General features: G+C 34.9%; 1 protein-coding gene across 2 annotated transcripts in view; it reads left to right on the top strand.

Moving 5' to 3' along the window:
- Window positions 1-14,343, top strand: part of NAA15 (N(alpha)-acetyltransferase 15, NatA auxiliary subunit) — a 115,612-nt gene that overhangs the window by 49,500 nt on the left and 51,769 nt on the right. For both annotated transcript variants that reach the window (XM_006887028.1, XM_006887029.1), the window contains exons 3-6: window positions 7,723-7,827; window positions 9,040-9,197; window positions 10,882-11,016; window positions 13,590-13,743. In XM_006887028.1, the coding sequence (XP_006887090.1) occupies window positions 7,723-7,827; window positions 9,040-9,197; window positions 10,882-11,016; window positions 13,590-13,743 (552 nt within the window). The remainder of the gene's footprint in view (window positions 1-7,722; window positions 7,828-9,039; window positions 9,198-10,881; window positions 11,017-13,589; window positions 13,744-14,343) is intronic.

The following is a 14,343-nucleotide window of genomic DNA, read 5'->3' as shown; positions in this document are numbered from 1 at the left end:
CCCCCCCAACTTAATTGGAGATGTTGGGTTAAAGAGTCAATTATAATTTTTTCCCCCTTCTCATATGTTTGTTTGTTTATTCCTTTAAATTTACCTCTGATTACTGCTTTGGCTCTTTGAGGGGTTTTGATAAGTTTTGATAAGTTGTTTTAATTGAAATTCATTTAAAGAAATTTTTTTATTTCATTTCTATTTCTTCTATTGAACTCCTGTTCAAGCAGGGTATTTGTCAGCTTCCAAATATATGGTTTTTTCCTCCTTTGTCCTCTTTTTATTAATACCTTAATTTTGTAGCATTGTGGTCTGAGAAAATATTTTGTATTATTTCTGTGTTTTAAATTTGTTGAAGCTTCTTTTGTGACCTAAAATATGATCTATTCTGGAGAATGTTCCAAACATACAGTAGAAGAATGCATACCGGGTTTTGTTGATGTGTATTAGCCTGTATATATCTATGAGATCAAATTGATTTATTGTGAGGTTTAATTCTTCAGCATCTTTGTTGAGTTTCTTTCTAGTAGTTATATCATTTCGTGAGAGTGGTAAAGTGAATACTCCAACTAAAGGATTGAACTCGCTAGACATTTCTTAAGCTAAAGGAACTAAAGAACAAATTCAAGCTGTGAGTTGCTATACGTAATAACGCTATGGGAGGAATATTGAATGATCCAGGGAGCATTAAAAGAAGATGGAAGGAGCAACAATGAATGAATGAAAACCCAAAATGTCTGTAAATGTTCATTAAAACTAATAAAATTTAATAATAATTTAAAAAAAAAGAAGATGGAGTATACAGAGTCATTGTACTAAAAAGAATTGGCTGACACAGAAGAATTTAAAGAAACAACACATGATCAAGAGGCAATGGTGATGCAGGAGGAAGTTCAGTTTGCTCTGAAGGACTTGGCAAAAAAATCTCCAGGAATTAATGGAATACCAGTTGACATATTTCAACAAACAGATGCTGTTTGTGCTCACCAGATTGTGCCAAGAAATCTGGAGGACCACTACCTGGTTAAAGGACTGGAAGAGATCCATCCATATTTATTCCCATTCCAAAAAAGGTGATCCGACAAGAGTGTGGTAATTATAGAACAATATCACATACTAGCAAAATCCTGCTAAACATAATCCACAAATGACTGGAACAATAAATTGACAGAGAACTACCCAAGTAAAAGCTGGATTTAGAAGAGATTGTGACACTGGAGACATCATTGCCAGTGTCAGATGGATCTTGACAGAAAGCAAAGCAAAGGAATGTCTGTCTGTGTTTCATTGACTATGCAAAGGCATTTAACTGTGTGGATCACAACAAATTGTGGCTAACCTTGAGAATAGTAATCCTAGAATGCTTGATTGTGCGTATGTGAAACCTATACTTGGACCAGGAAGCAGTTGTCAGAACACAGTGAGGAAACACAGCATGGTTCAAAATCAGAAAGGGGGTGCATCAGGGATGCATCCTCTTCCCATACTTTTTCAGTCAATATGCAGAACAGATAATTTAGGAAGCTGGGTTTTATGAGGTGGAATGTGGCATCAGGATTGGAGGAAGACTCAACAACCTATGTTATGCAGATGACACAACCTTTCTTGCTGAAACTGAGGAGGATCTGAAGCCCTTGGTGCAGAAGGTTAAGGACTGTAGATTGAATGTGGATTGAAGTTCATTATCGTGAGGACAAAAATTCTCACCACCGGGCCAGTTGGAAGCACCGTGATGGATGGAGAAGAGATTGAGGTTGTTAACACTTGGCTCCACAAGCTTGCTTGGCTCCACAAGCAACACTCTTGGCATCAGCAGTCAGGAAATCAAAAGATGAATTGTACTGGGAAAATACTGCTGTCAGGAACTTCTCCAGAGGACTGAAAAGCAATGATGTCAGTTTAGAGACTGTGGTGTGCCTAATCCAGGCCATGGTCTTTACAGTTACTTGCTATGCATCAGAGAGCTGGACAGTCCCTAAGGATGACAGAAGAAGAATTGATGCCTTTGAGTCGTGGTGCTGGAGAAGAGTCTTGAACATAATATGAACTCCAATAAAACAAATAGGTCTGTCTTGGAGATGGTGAAACCAAATTTCTCCTTGGAGGCTAGGATTTTGAAGTGCCATCACACATACTTTGGGAATGTGGCCAGGAGGTACTGGTCCTTGGACAAGGACATCATGCTCTGAAGGGTGGAGGAGCAGAACAGAAGAGAAAGACTGTGGATAAGATGGATTGATACATTTAACTGAGTCCTTGGGAATAGGTGTTTCAGAGTCAATGAGACTGGCTCAGCACAGGGTAAGCTTCAGGGTTGTTGTACATAGGGTCCCTGTGAGTTGCAGGTTAGTTGACAGCACATAACAATATCAACAACTACTGCTACTACTATTACTACTACTACTATTGTGCTGTAGTCTATTTCTGTTTTCAGTTCTCTTAACATTTGATTTGTCTATTTTGCAGCTCATTTATTTGGTGCTTAGATGTGTTTTATGGTGTGTCCTCTTGTTTTGTTGACGCTTTAAGCATTGTCCTTTGTGATGGTTTTTACACTGAAATCTGTTTTATCTGAGATTAATATCCCTACTTTTGCTTTGTTTTGGTTGCCATTTTCCTGGTATATTTTTTTTTTTCCTTTCCAACTTTTTATTATTAGTTTTTCTTAGACTTCTCTTTTCAGGTGTGTCTCTGTCAATTGGTGGTGTTTGTGTGTGTGTGTGTGTTGTTGGGTTTGTTTTGTTTTTTTTTAATCCAGCCTGCTACTTTTTCTCTTCATTGGTGTGTTTAAACCATTCTCATTCAGGGTGATTATTGAGAGGGAAGCTTTTTTTTGCTATTGCTCTTTTGAACTCTTTTTTGGTCTTGTTGCTGGTTACTTTGGTCCATCCTGCTTCCTGTGGCATCTCTGTAAGAAGGGCTTCCCTCAAGAGTTCCTGAAACACTGGTCTTGTTTTTACAAATTCTTAGTTTCTGTTTTTCTGAGACTACTTTCATCTCTTCATCATATTTGGTGGACTGTTTTTCTGGGTACAGTACACTTGGTTGACAGGTGTGTTCTTTTACTGTTTGATATATGTCTTTTCACTGTCTTCTGGCTGGCATGGTTTCTGCTGCAAAATCGGCATTTAATCTTATTTGCTTTCCCTTATAGATTACTCTTAGTCTCTCCCTAGCTGCTTTCAGAATTCTCCCCATACCTTTGGTTCTGGCAAATTTGACTATAATATGCCTTGGAGTTTTATTCACTTGGAGTCTATCCTATATGGTATTCACTCATTTTCTGGTATTATGCCTTTAAACTTTTCATCTAGTATCTTTTCCACCACTCTGATGAGTGCCTTTTCTGCTTCTTCCTGTTCTCGGATTCCAATTATATCCCTGTTTTCCCTCTTGATTATTCTTAGACTTTCTTCTTTTTCCTTTTTGATTCTGCTTTTTGTTCTAGCAAATCTGTTGTGAGAATTTTATCTTCTTTTCACTGATTCTGTGTTCCATCTCTTTATCTCTGCTTATATGTTCCTCCAACATGTTGACAGTATCAGAGACACCAGTCCTTATATATTCTGAATTGCTATTTCTTTTTTTTTCCCCCCCAGAGCTTCGAATGTCTTTTGGCTTTGTCTACATTGTCTTGATTGGGGTTTTCTTTTTTAAGTTCCTCTTGGCTTTTGCTTGCAGAATTCTATAATTCTTGAAGTTTATCTTTTACTCACTGAAAATAATCATTGTTCTTTGAATTCTGTGTCAGAAAGTTCCATCAGACTTTTTGGCTTCAGAAAATCCATTGATTCTATGTTTTGATCACTTCTTTAGGGTGACATCATGCTTTGGCTTTGTATAGGGTATAAGGTCATCTGCTTCTTCCATATTGTTCCTGTGGTAGATTTATTTATTTTTTTGCTGCAGCTTTAGCAGGACCTTGATCTCATAACCTTGGCTTGGAAGCTCACTGCTCCAGAGAAGGGAAGGGTACCGTATCCTGCCTGCATTTATTTCTCTTTGGTCCCTGGGCTCAAAGAAAGGCCTCATTTGGGGAGTTTAATGCACTAGGGAAAGGAAAGATAACACACCCTGCCTTAGTTTTTCCTCTCAGGTCATGTGGCAAAATTAGTTGGGACTGGGGGGCCAGCTGCTTCTCTTCTTTTCTCTCTACTCTGTAGGTAAATTTTCTGGGGTGGATGGCTTGCTCTTTTCACATTGCAGCCCTCTCTCCTGAAGTCTGTTGTGCTGCTTGGTCTGTGGAGAGAGGAAGCCAAATTCCCCAACTCTCTTCACCACTTTGACAGTTTAGGAAGAACTTTGTCTGTGACCTTCTGCTCCTGTCTGCTGATTGCTGGAACCTTCAAGTTAGAGTGCACAACTGTCACAGCAGTATGATTGATTCCTTGCCTGGATCCTGAATGTTCATGTTACTCTCACCATGGTTCCAACAGCAAGGCAAGTCCAAAAGGTTCCACAGCTGGAATAAGAAGTATCCTTATTTAAGTAACATTTTATTTTAAAAATTACTTTTTAACTTTACATTAACTTATTGAGAAAATGCCCATTTGGTCTTTTGCTCATAAAATACTCTTTGTTTATCATTATGTCTTAACTAGTATAGATAGATTGATCATCTTTTAAATATAATTTGTATGTCATCAAGTTTTGAAAGTTTACTTGATTTTGTCTATTGAGACTAGAAGATTGAGTAGCGAGATTATTTGTAAAGCAAGAGGAAAATGTGTGACTAAACTTGAAATTCACATACATTTGTAAAGGGTCAGGAAATAACATTCTTGAAATTAATTTGATAATATGGGAAATGTCTATCTTTTTTTTTCCCCCTTTAAAAAAAGATTTAGTTGGCCAACTGGGTATTTTTTTTTTTTTAAATTTCTAACTAATGGAGAGCGCTAGTGGTATATTCTATAGGAATTTGTGCTGCTAACCTAAAGGAAGCACGTCTCTGATGGTTCAGATCCACCAACAGGTCCACAGAAGAAAGTTGGTCAGTCTCCTTATTTGATTTACAGTCTCCTAAACCTACTTGTTGGAAGGAGGATTGGCTTCCACTTCCATCCGGAAACCCTGTGAACCTGGAGAGAGGATGAGAGACACCCAAGCGTCAAGGACTCCCCTTCATAGGGTCGCTTTGAGTCGCCTGCGACTTGACGGACTTGACAGCACTTAACAACAACAAACCTACTTGAGGACTAATTCCAATTTAAAGTCAATGAGTTCGAGTTGTTTGCTTTTTTAAACTGTATAAATGTTAATAATGTGATTTCTAGGCTTGTAATCATTATAGAATTTAAATAAAAAGACTACCAAATTTAATTGATTCTAAATTACAGTTTTCTCGCTTATTTTAACATATTTAAAATCAAGTTGTGTGATTTAATGGGCAGTATTTTTTAGTGGTATTTAAAATGTACGTCTTAAACTTGTAATGACAATTCTAGATTTGATAAAATATATGTGTGACAAAATACATATTAAAAACTAACATATTAATATATAAAAATAATCATAGAATAAAATACAGGTAAATTATAGTTTTGATAAAAATACTGACATAATTGTTATAATAGATTTTACCTGTTTTACAGCAAAGGATAAAGGATTCCTTTTTAAGTTAACTTGATAATTTGGTTCCTTGCCAGATGTATTTTGTTTGACTTAATATTTGGTTCTTTGCATTCGTACATAATTTCCCTCCCACTATTTTATGTCTGTGTCTTTATTTGTATTTTTTTTTCTATAAATGTTGACATTTCCCTAGTTGTTGATTACCTGCAAGTTGAGCACGACTCAGCAATCCTATGAAAAAAAAGATTGAAGCCTTGCTGGAACTACTGACCCTTATCAAAATTCGTAGAGTTTACAGAGGCATGTTGATTAGGAAGTGAATTTTACATTTTTTATAGTTTTATTCTAATATTTGAAAGGAATTCTAAAATTTGAGATCTTAGTGTTGGGCAAATGTAAATTTAGATTTTTGTGTTTTTGCTTTTTTTTTTAACATGATTAACACAGTTTTTGCCCTTTGTATTCCTTTTTTCACTTTAGCTATATTACTCAATTAAAAATTATTTTATTTGTGTATTTTTTAAGGAAACATTTATTGTATTAACATAAATGAGATATAGCCATTGTGAGTTTTCCCTTATCTTTCTCCCCCACCCCCCTTTGTTTCTTTGTTGATTACTATAGTACTAGAGTGTGGATACATTTCTCCTACATACACAATACCTCCTGCTCATGGTACTGGAGACAGCTTAGACATTTTTGCTAGGGAATGAAATGATCTACTGGGAGAAGTGTTTCTGTTAGGTCTAGTGTAGTAAAGAGCAGACTAGCTACTCACCCAACTCAGGTGCTAGCAGGGCTTACCCAGGCATCTCTGCTAGTCATTTAAGGTTATATTGCCCAGGCTGCTGCTGCTGCTGCTATAGCTGCTGCTTTTTCTTAATTGAGATGTTAATGAAAGTTTATAAAGAAATTTGGTTTCCAATCTTTCATTGTTGTACCCCCTCCATCACTTTTTTCTTCGGAAAAAAAATTCTTTGTTGTTGTACAGTCCCCCCGCCCCAGATCACTCTTATTTTGGACTCTTGTCATCCTAGTAATACCTAATCATATATTCCTTTTACACAGTTATTTCCCTCGTCTCTTTCAATATCATGTATGGTCACTCATTTTGTATCATATTTCATGAGTTCTTTGCTTTTCAGTGCTGTATAATATTCCACCGTGTGAATACACCGCAGCCTCTCTATCCGTTTGTTTGTTGATGGGCACTTGGGTTTCCAGCTCTGTGCTTTTGTGAACAAAGCAGCAATAAAAATAAACATGGGTGTGCATTATTACTTTTTTCCCCCCAATGTTGCATATTTTCTCCCCCCATTCTCTCTACCAGCCCACCCCTCAGTACACCCTTATTCCAGATTGTTGTCTTACATACAATGCCTTAATATACTCCTTTTGGACATTTCTTCCCCTCTTCTGTTTTAATGCAGTGTTCATTACTGTCCAGTCATTTCCCATTCTCTCTCCAACCTCCTCATATCTGACCTATTTTATAATAGCAGCTTTATGCAGTGTTTGTCCTTTTATAACTAAGATATTTCATTTAGCATAATGTTCTCCAGGCTCCTCCATGTTGTGTTTTTTTTTCTCTTCACTTCTGGGTAATGTGTGTAAATGTACCATACTTTTCTGTCCATTCATTTGTTATCGGACACTTTGGCTACTTCCTTTTTTTTGCTGTTGTGAATAAATGGAGCAGTAAACATGGGTGTGCATGCGTTTGTTTTTTTTATTTCCTTTTTGAAGTTTTTAGGTTATTTTAAAGTAACTATGAAAATAAAGAATGTAGGTGATTTTTAAGGTGTATTTAATATTTAAATAGTGACTTTTGTAAATTGTGTTCACATATATAAAATTTGTTTTTATAGTAAACTGTGTTACGTTTTAAAGCAGTGTAAATACAAAGTTCTATGTCTTGTCAGCATATGAATTCCCAAGTACGTATTTCTGACGAGATGTGTGTGCTTTTACCTGCATTTTTTTGCACTTATAAAATCCAAGGGGTATTACTTCCAAGAAGAGTCTACAAATCTATATTTACTTGACCTGCCAATTATTTTTAATGCTTTAACTCTGTAACACTTAGAAAATTTTCCCAGTAATCCATGTGAAATTCTTAGGCTAATGCATCAATTGTGTTTTTCTTTTTTAAAATAGAAACTCTGGCTATGAAAGGATTAACATTGAATTGTTTGGGGAAAAAAGAAGAAGCTTATGAATTGGTTCGTAGAGGTTTGAGAAATGACTTGAAGAGTCATGTGTGTATCCTTTTTGAGAAATTTGTGCATATTGATTGGGGGTAATTTGAGGTAAGAAAGCAGTTTGAAAGTCAAGTTTTAAATACCTCTTACTATGTTATGATAGATGAAAGGATTCTTTCTTAAGTGGAATAGCACTAATCACCTTCATTCAGGTAACATTTGTTGTCTATGTAACCATAATCCTTGGCAAGGGCTTTGTCTAACTTTTGAATTAGTCACAAATAAGTAACATAAGTAAAAACTTGTAGATGAACTTGCTTTAGAATAATCTATGAAAGCTCTTTTCACTGGTAAAAAAGGACATTTTGTAGATTTTATCATTTTGATAAGAGAGTGATATAATAAGAGGACAGTATGGTTGAAAACATATAGGTGTTAGGATGTACTTTACCTAGATTTTAAACCTGGTTCAGATAATATGCTTAACACAGTCCCCAGTGTACCAAGCACTATAAATAATATTTTGTAAGTACTCTTTTATTAAAGGAAATATTCATAGATTTGCATTGAGTCAGAATTGACTCAGTGGCCTTCAGTAAGTTAAAGAGAGGCTGGAAGCAAGTAGAAATGTCTGGGGAAATTTAGAAGAAAGCTATTGTTTACTCTTAATTAGCCTGTCTTTTAAGAAAAAGATCTGTAACAAGTTTGTGGGCTAAGACAAAGTGTTTAGGAAATTTTCCAGGTCTGTGGAATGGTACAGAAGAAAATGTATTCCAATTTTGCGCTCAAGGAACTTAAATAGTAGTGAATAAAATTTACTTTCTTAGATGCATATACAGAATGCTTTTAAAAAGTATTAAGGTTTTAAAAGAATTTTCACCAAGTAAAACGATAATGTAAATAAATATTATATATGTAGATATATAATAATAGATATATATTGTAAATATATATGTTACACCACTTAATTTTTGTTACTGTGCTTTGCCATTTAGCTGGTACTTCTTTTCCCATTTTATAAATGAGAAATCTTGAACCAGAGTCCTAGAGCAAATAATGTAAGCTAGGTATACAGTTTCCTGATTTTGAATATTCTGTTCTTTTTCATCTATATTAAATTGTTTTCTATCTTGACATACTTGCTTTTTTAAAAGAAAACAGTAAAACAACAAATTGTAATGTTGTAAGTACCTGTAGTTTTACAGGTTCTGGGACATAATTGGGAATATTTTTATTTTTAACTCTCAAGTTGAACCCTTAACTAAATCCTTAGGTTGGCATGTTTATGGCCTTCTCCAAAGGTCAGACAAGAAGTACGATGAAGCCATTAAGTGTTACAGAAATGCACTAAAATGGGATAAAGACAATCTTCAAATTTTAAGGGACCTTTCTTTACTACAGATTCAAATGCGAGATCTTGAGGGTTACAGGGTAAGTAAAACAAAATTTTTGCTTCTAAGAGGAAAAATTTTTAATAATACTTAAAAAACATTTTTAGTACCTCATGATAAAATAAGATTTTGGATTTTTAAAAGAAGTATAAATAAATACTTACCACCCCCTGTCATCATTGTTTTTATGATAGAAATGACATTTATAATATGTAAGATTCATATAGATGAGACAAATCTAGATCACTGTGTCAGATTGATTAATAAAGTCAATGAAAATATCATCAGTACTCAAGTAAACCAGGCTTTGTCTGATATTTTTACTTTTTTTTTTTTAAACTTTTAAAGTGGCGTTGGATCTGTTTAATGTCTTTTTTCATTTCCCTTTAACCCCCACAATGCATAACGGAGTTGTGGGAGAATTTTTTATGTTTTCCAAATGGCTTGTTTTTCTTATATACTCAAAAGTAAAAGAAAAATGTTTTCTATTTTAAAATGTAAATTTGGAAGCTTCCTTGTGCTTCTAAAGAAGTATTTATCTTTAAATAAAATTTAAGTTAAAATTTACAGAATAGGTTGATATTCCTTTCAACCTTTCAGACTCATGTGTTTTATACATATTTACCCCAGTCTTTACATAAAAAGTGTCATCACTTTTTGCTGTCATTTTTGTTTTTATTTATCTCTCCATCTTCTCTTGAGGTTTATCTTTGAACACATCTCCTCTTGTGATCTTGTGTTGTGAATGTTCTAAGTGCTTATTGTCTCCCTGGTGTTACTGTTCACTTCATAAATGTATTTTCTTAAAAGTTGTTCCACAGGGGTAATTTCAGCATGAGAGTGGGGATGGGAGAGGGGAAAAAAGCATTCAGCATCAGGCTCATAGGAGGATTAAGAACAACTAGTATCTGTCAGGTTCATAAGCCTGGCTATTACTATATTATCTGAGTTTTGTTCTACATTTATCTCCCACTCCATCTGGCATCTTCAGTTGTGATCTCTTTCAGAGTTGAACAGGTATGTCTTTAGCTCTATAAAAGTTAAGAAATATGAATGTTTTGAAATTATTTTGTAGTATTCCCAGCATTCTGTTAAAAAATATTTACAATTATGAGAGAAATCAATACAACCTTTTTTATTGCGATTTTAATGAAAGTTTATGAAGAACTTGGATTTCTATTCATTCTTTGTTGCACATTTTTCTCCCTGCCCCCTCCCAGTTCGCTTTGAAAAAAACTCTTATTGTACAATTCCTCATGCCCGCCCCAGTCCACTTTACTATGCAGCGCTCTGCAGATACCTAATCATATATTCCTTTTAAGCAGTTCTTTCCCTTATCTGTTTCAAGGCAATATCCATTATTTATTCCCTTTTCTTAGTTTTCCCCAACTCCAGTGTACAGTGGCATTATGCAGTGATTATTTTGTGACTGAGATATTTCACTTAGCATAATGTCCTCCAGGGTCACCCATTTTGTATAATATTTCATGAGTTCCTTGTTTTTCCAGTGCTGCATAGTGTTCTATTGTGTGAATATACCACAGCTTCTCTATCCATTAGCTAGTTGATGGGCACTTGAGTTGTTTCCATCTCTTTGCTGTTGTGAAAAACACAGCAAGAAACATGGGTGTGCATTCAATACAGCCTTTTAAAGAAATATTTACTTTCATTATAAATTATAAAAATGGTGGTTGATTTTGGTGGATTTTTCTCTCTCCTTTAAGGAAACGAGATACCAATTACTTCAGCTTCGACCTGCACAGAGAGCATCATGGATTGGCTATGCTATTGCTTATCATTTATTAGAAGATTATGAAATGGCTGCAAAGATTTTAGAAGAATTTAGGAAAACACAGCAGGTAATATCCAGAAACCATTTGAATTAAGACTGATTCTAAGAATAAGTAATAGAAAGGTAGGTACAAAATCTAATTTTATACGTAAAAAGAATGTCAAAGTTAACAGAAAAGTTGCAAGAAAAGTACAAAATACTCCAGAATGAAATTGACCAAATTAACTAGCTGTTAATATACGACCAATTTCTTTTCTAATTTAGCTATATTCTTCCTGTTATATTTGAGAGTAGTTATCATGCTTTTTTACCCCTAAATACTTTATGTGTATTTTCTAAGAAGAGCTTTTCTAGAACAAATCCAAGCCTCTATTTACAGTACTTAAGAAAACTGTAGGCAGAATTGTAAATGTTACAGGAAATATTAAAAGAAGATGGAATACACAGTCACTAAACCTAAAAGAATTGGCTGTCACAGAAGAATTTCATGAAAGAAACTTAGGATCATGAGGCAGGGATGATGAAGTAGGAAGTTCAAGCTGCTCTGAAGGAATTGACCAAAAATAGTGCCCCAGGAATTGAGAGCATACCAATTGACGTATTTCAACAAAGAGATAGTGCCTTGTATGTGCTCACCAGGTTGTCCCAAGAAATCTGGAGGACATCTGCCTATCCAGTTGACTGGAAGAGATCCATATTTATTTCTATCCCACAAAAAGGTCATCTAACAGAGGTTGGAAATTATAGAATAGTATCACTAATATCACATGGAAGCAAAATCCTGCTGAAGATTATTAAAAAACGATTGGAACAGTACATTGACAGTGAACTATCAGGAATACAAGCTGGGTTTAGAAGAGTTTTGTGGCACTAGAGACATTATTGCTAGTGTCAGATGGGTCTTGGCAGAAAGGAAGGAGTTCCAGAGGTATGTCTATCTCTGTTTCATTGACTGATTGTGAGAATAGGAATCCCAAATTGTGCTCATGTGAAACCTATGCTTCAATCAGGAGGCAATCTTCACAACCGAGCAAGGAAACACTGCATGGTTCAAAATTAGGAAAGGAGTGCAATCAGCGATGCATCTTGTCTCCATACCTTTTCAATCTGTATGTGGAACAGATTATTCAGCAGGCTGGGCTTTATGAGGAGGAATGTGGCATCAGGATTTGAGCAAGATTTCATCAGCAACCTGTGTTAATGCAGATGATGATGCAACTGTGCTTGCCAAAATGGAGAATGACCTGAAGTGTTTGCTGCAAAAGTCAAGGACTGTAGTTTTTAATATGGACTGAAGCTCAACATCAGGAAGATAAAGATTCTCACCACTGAGTCAGTTGGCAGCATCATGATAGATTGAGATTGTTAACAATTTCAGCTTTCTTGGCTTCACAATCAACACTTTAGACACCAGCAGTCAGGAAATCAAAAGCCTAATTGCATTGGGAATCAGATGTCTGGGACTTTCCAAAGTGTAAAAAGCAGTGATGTCAGTCTAGAGACTAATGTATGCTTGATCCAGGCCATGGTCTTCCCAGTTTCTTGCTATGCATCAAAGAACTGGACAGTGACTAAAGATGACAGAACGAGGTTCAGTGCTTTTGAGTTGTGCTGGGGAAGAGTATTGATTATACCATGGACCACCAGGAGAATAAATAGATGTGTCTTGTAGAAGGTGAAACCACATTTCTCCTTGGAGGCAAGGATTTTGGAGCTCCATCTCACTTACTTTGGGCTTATGGCCGAGAAGGATCAGTTCTTGGAGAAGGACATCATGCTTAGAAGGGTAGAGGAACAGCAGAGGATGGAAAGACCCCAGATGAGGTAGATGAACATGGTAACTGAGGAAATGAGGTTATATGTGTTGGAGTCTGTGAGACTGGCTCAGGACAGAGCAAGGTTCAGTTACATAGGTTCAGATATATAGGATTGCTAGTAGATGCAGTAGACTTGATGGTACATAACAACAACTACAATCTACAACAGTTTTTAAAAGAATTTCTTGAGGTTTCATGTGTGCTTTTAATAGTATAGGGTGGTTCTTTTGTACTCTCATTTTAGATTTGTATGATAGTTCCTCATTTTTTGATTTAATTTTATACTCTTGGCAGAAAACTTCAGAAGTTATGTGCTCTTTTTAATTCATCAAGATAATGATCCATTTCATCATTTGGTTAAATTGGTCTAGGCCAGACTTCTCTGCAAACTTGCTAATTTTTAGCTTTTGATCTGTAGGGCCATAACTTTGAAACTTTTGTTAATAGCCTGATCTTTGTCCAACTTTCTGCCTCTAGTTTTTGCATTTATTGGTTATTATTTTTGCCTAAATTTATGATAAAAGTAATGATTTTCTAACTCCATAATTAAATCTATTTTTATTTTTATATTTTACAATAAAGTTAAAGTTTACCTTAATTCTCAGTTATTAGTGGATAACTGCTTAGAGATTCTTACTTTACTTATCAAGTTATCTGATATTGTCATTATTTACTCAGTTGCTCCATATTTAGAAAACGGTTTTTAAAAAATCAGTCTTATCAATCAGATGACATCCTTTTTCTTATATGTTTTTGAGAAAATAAACAATTTTTCTATTATGACAGTAAAATTCTTACTCGTGTTCCTTATATCCATTAACAGACATCCCCTGATAAAGTCGATTATGAATATAGTGAACTCCTTTTATATCAGAATCAAGTTCTTCGGGAAGCAGGTCTCTATAGAGAAGCTCTGGAACATCTTTGTACCTATGAAAAGCAAATTTGTGATAAACTTGCTGTAGAAGAAACCAAAGGTAACTTATTCAGAATGGCATTTATTATAATGTTTAATTATGGCAAAGAGAAGGGATGAAAAATAATATTTTGTTCCTGAAAGATTCATATAATAGAGCTATTGGTTAAAAAAAATATTTTTTACTTATGCACTTTGAATAATTTGAGTTGTGAGAAAAATTTTTTTTATGTTTATATAGCTATTGAAGCAATTCTGACTCATTGGTATAGGAAAAAATAATTATAAAAAATTAGTGGACAAATCTTGTCCTCTTTTTTTTTTAGGGTTTTTTTCTTTTAAAAATTTTTATTTTAATGAATGTTTACAGAGAATTTGGATTTTTATTCATTCATTATTGCACACTTTCCTCCTTGCCCACTCCTCTCACTAGTTCACTTACCTCTTTGAAAACTAAAAAAAAATCAGTCCACTCGACTATGCGGCTTTTGTTCTGGATTCTTGTCATGACAATAATATCTAATTATATATTCCTCCTAAACAGGGCTCTCTCCTCTATTCCAATGCAGTATACATTATTTATCTCCTCTTAGTTTTCCCCCAACTCCGATGTCAGTCCCACTTTACAATAGTAGCACTGTGCAGATATTTGTCCTTTTTT

The sequence above is a fragment of the Elephantulus edwardii genome, unplaced genomic scaffold, assembly GCF_000299155.1.
Source record: "Elephantulus edwardii isolate Elephantulus edwardi_28Jun2011 unplaced genomic scaffold, EleEdw1.0 scaffold00053, whole genome shotgun sequence".
NCBI lineage: Eukaryota > Metazoa > Chordata > Mammalia > Macroscelidea > Macroscelididae > Elephantulus > Elephantulus edwardii.
Note: the sequence above shows the minus strand (reverse complement) of the source record. Positions and strands in the feature narration are given on the sequence as shown.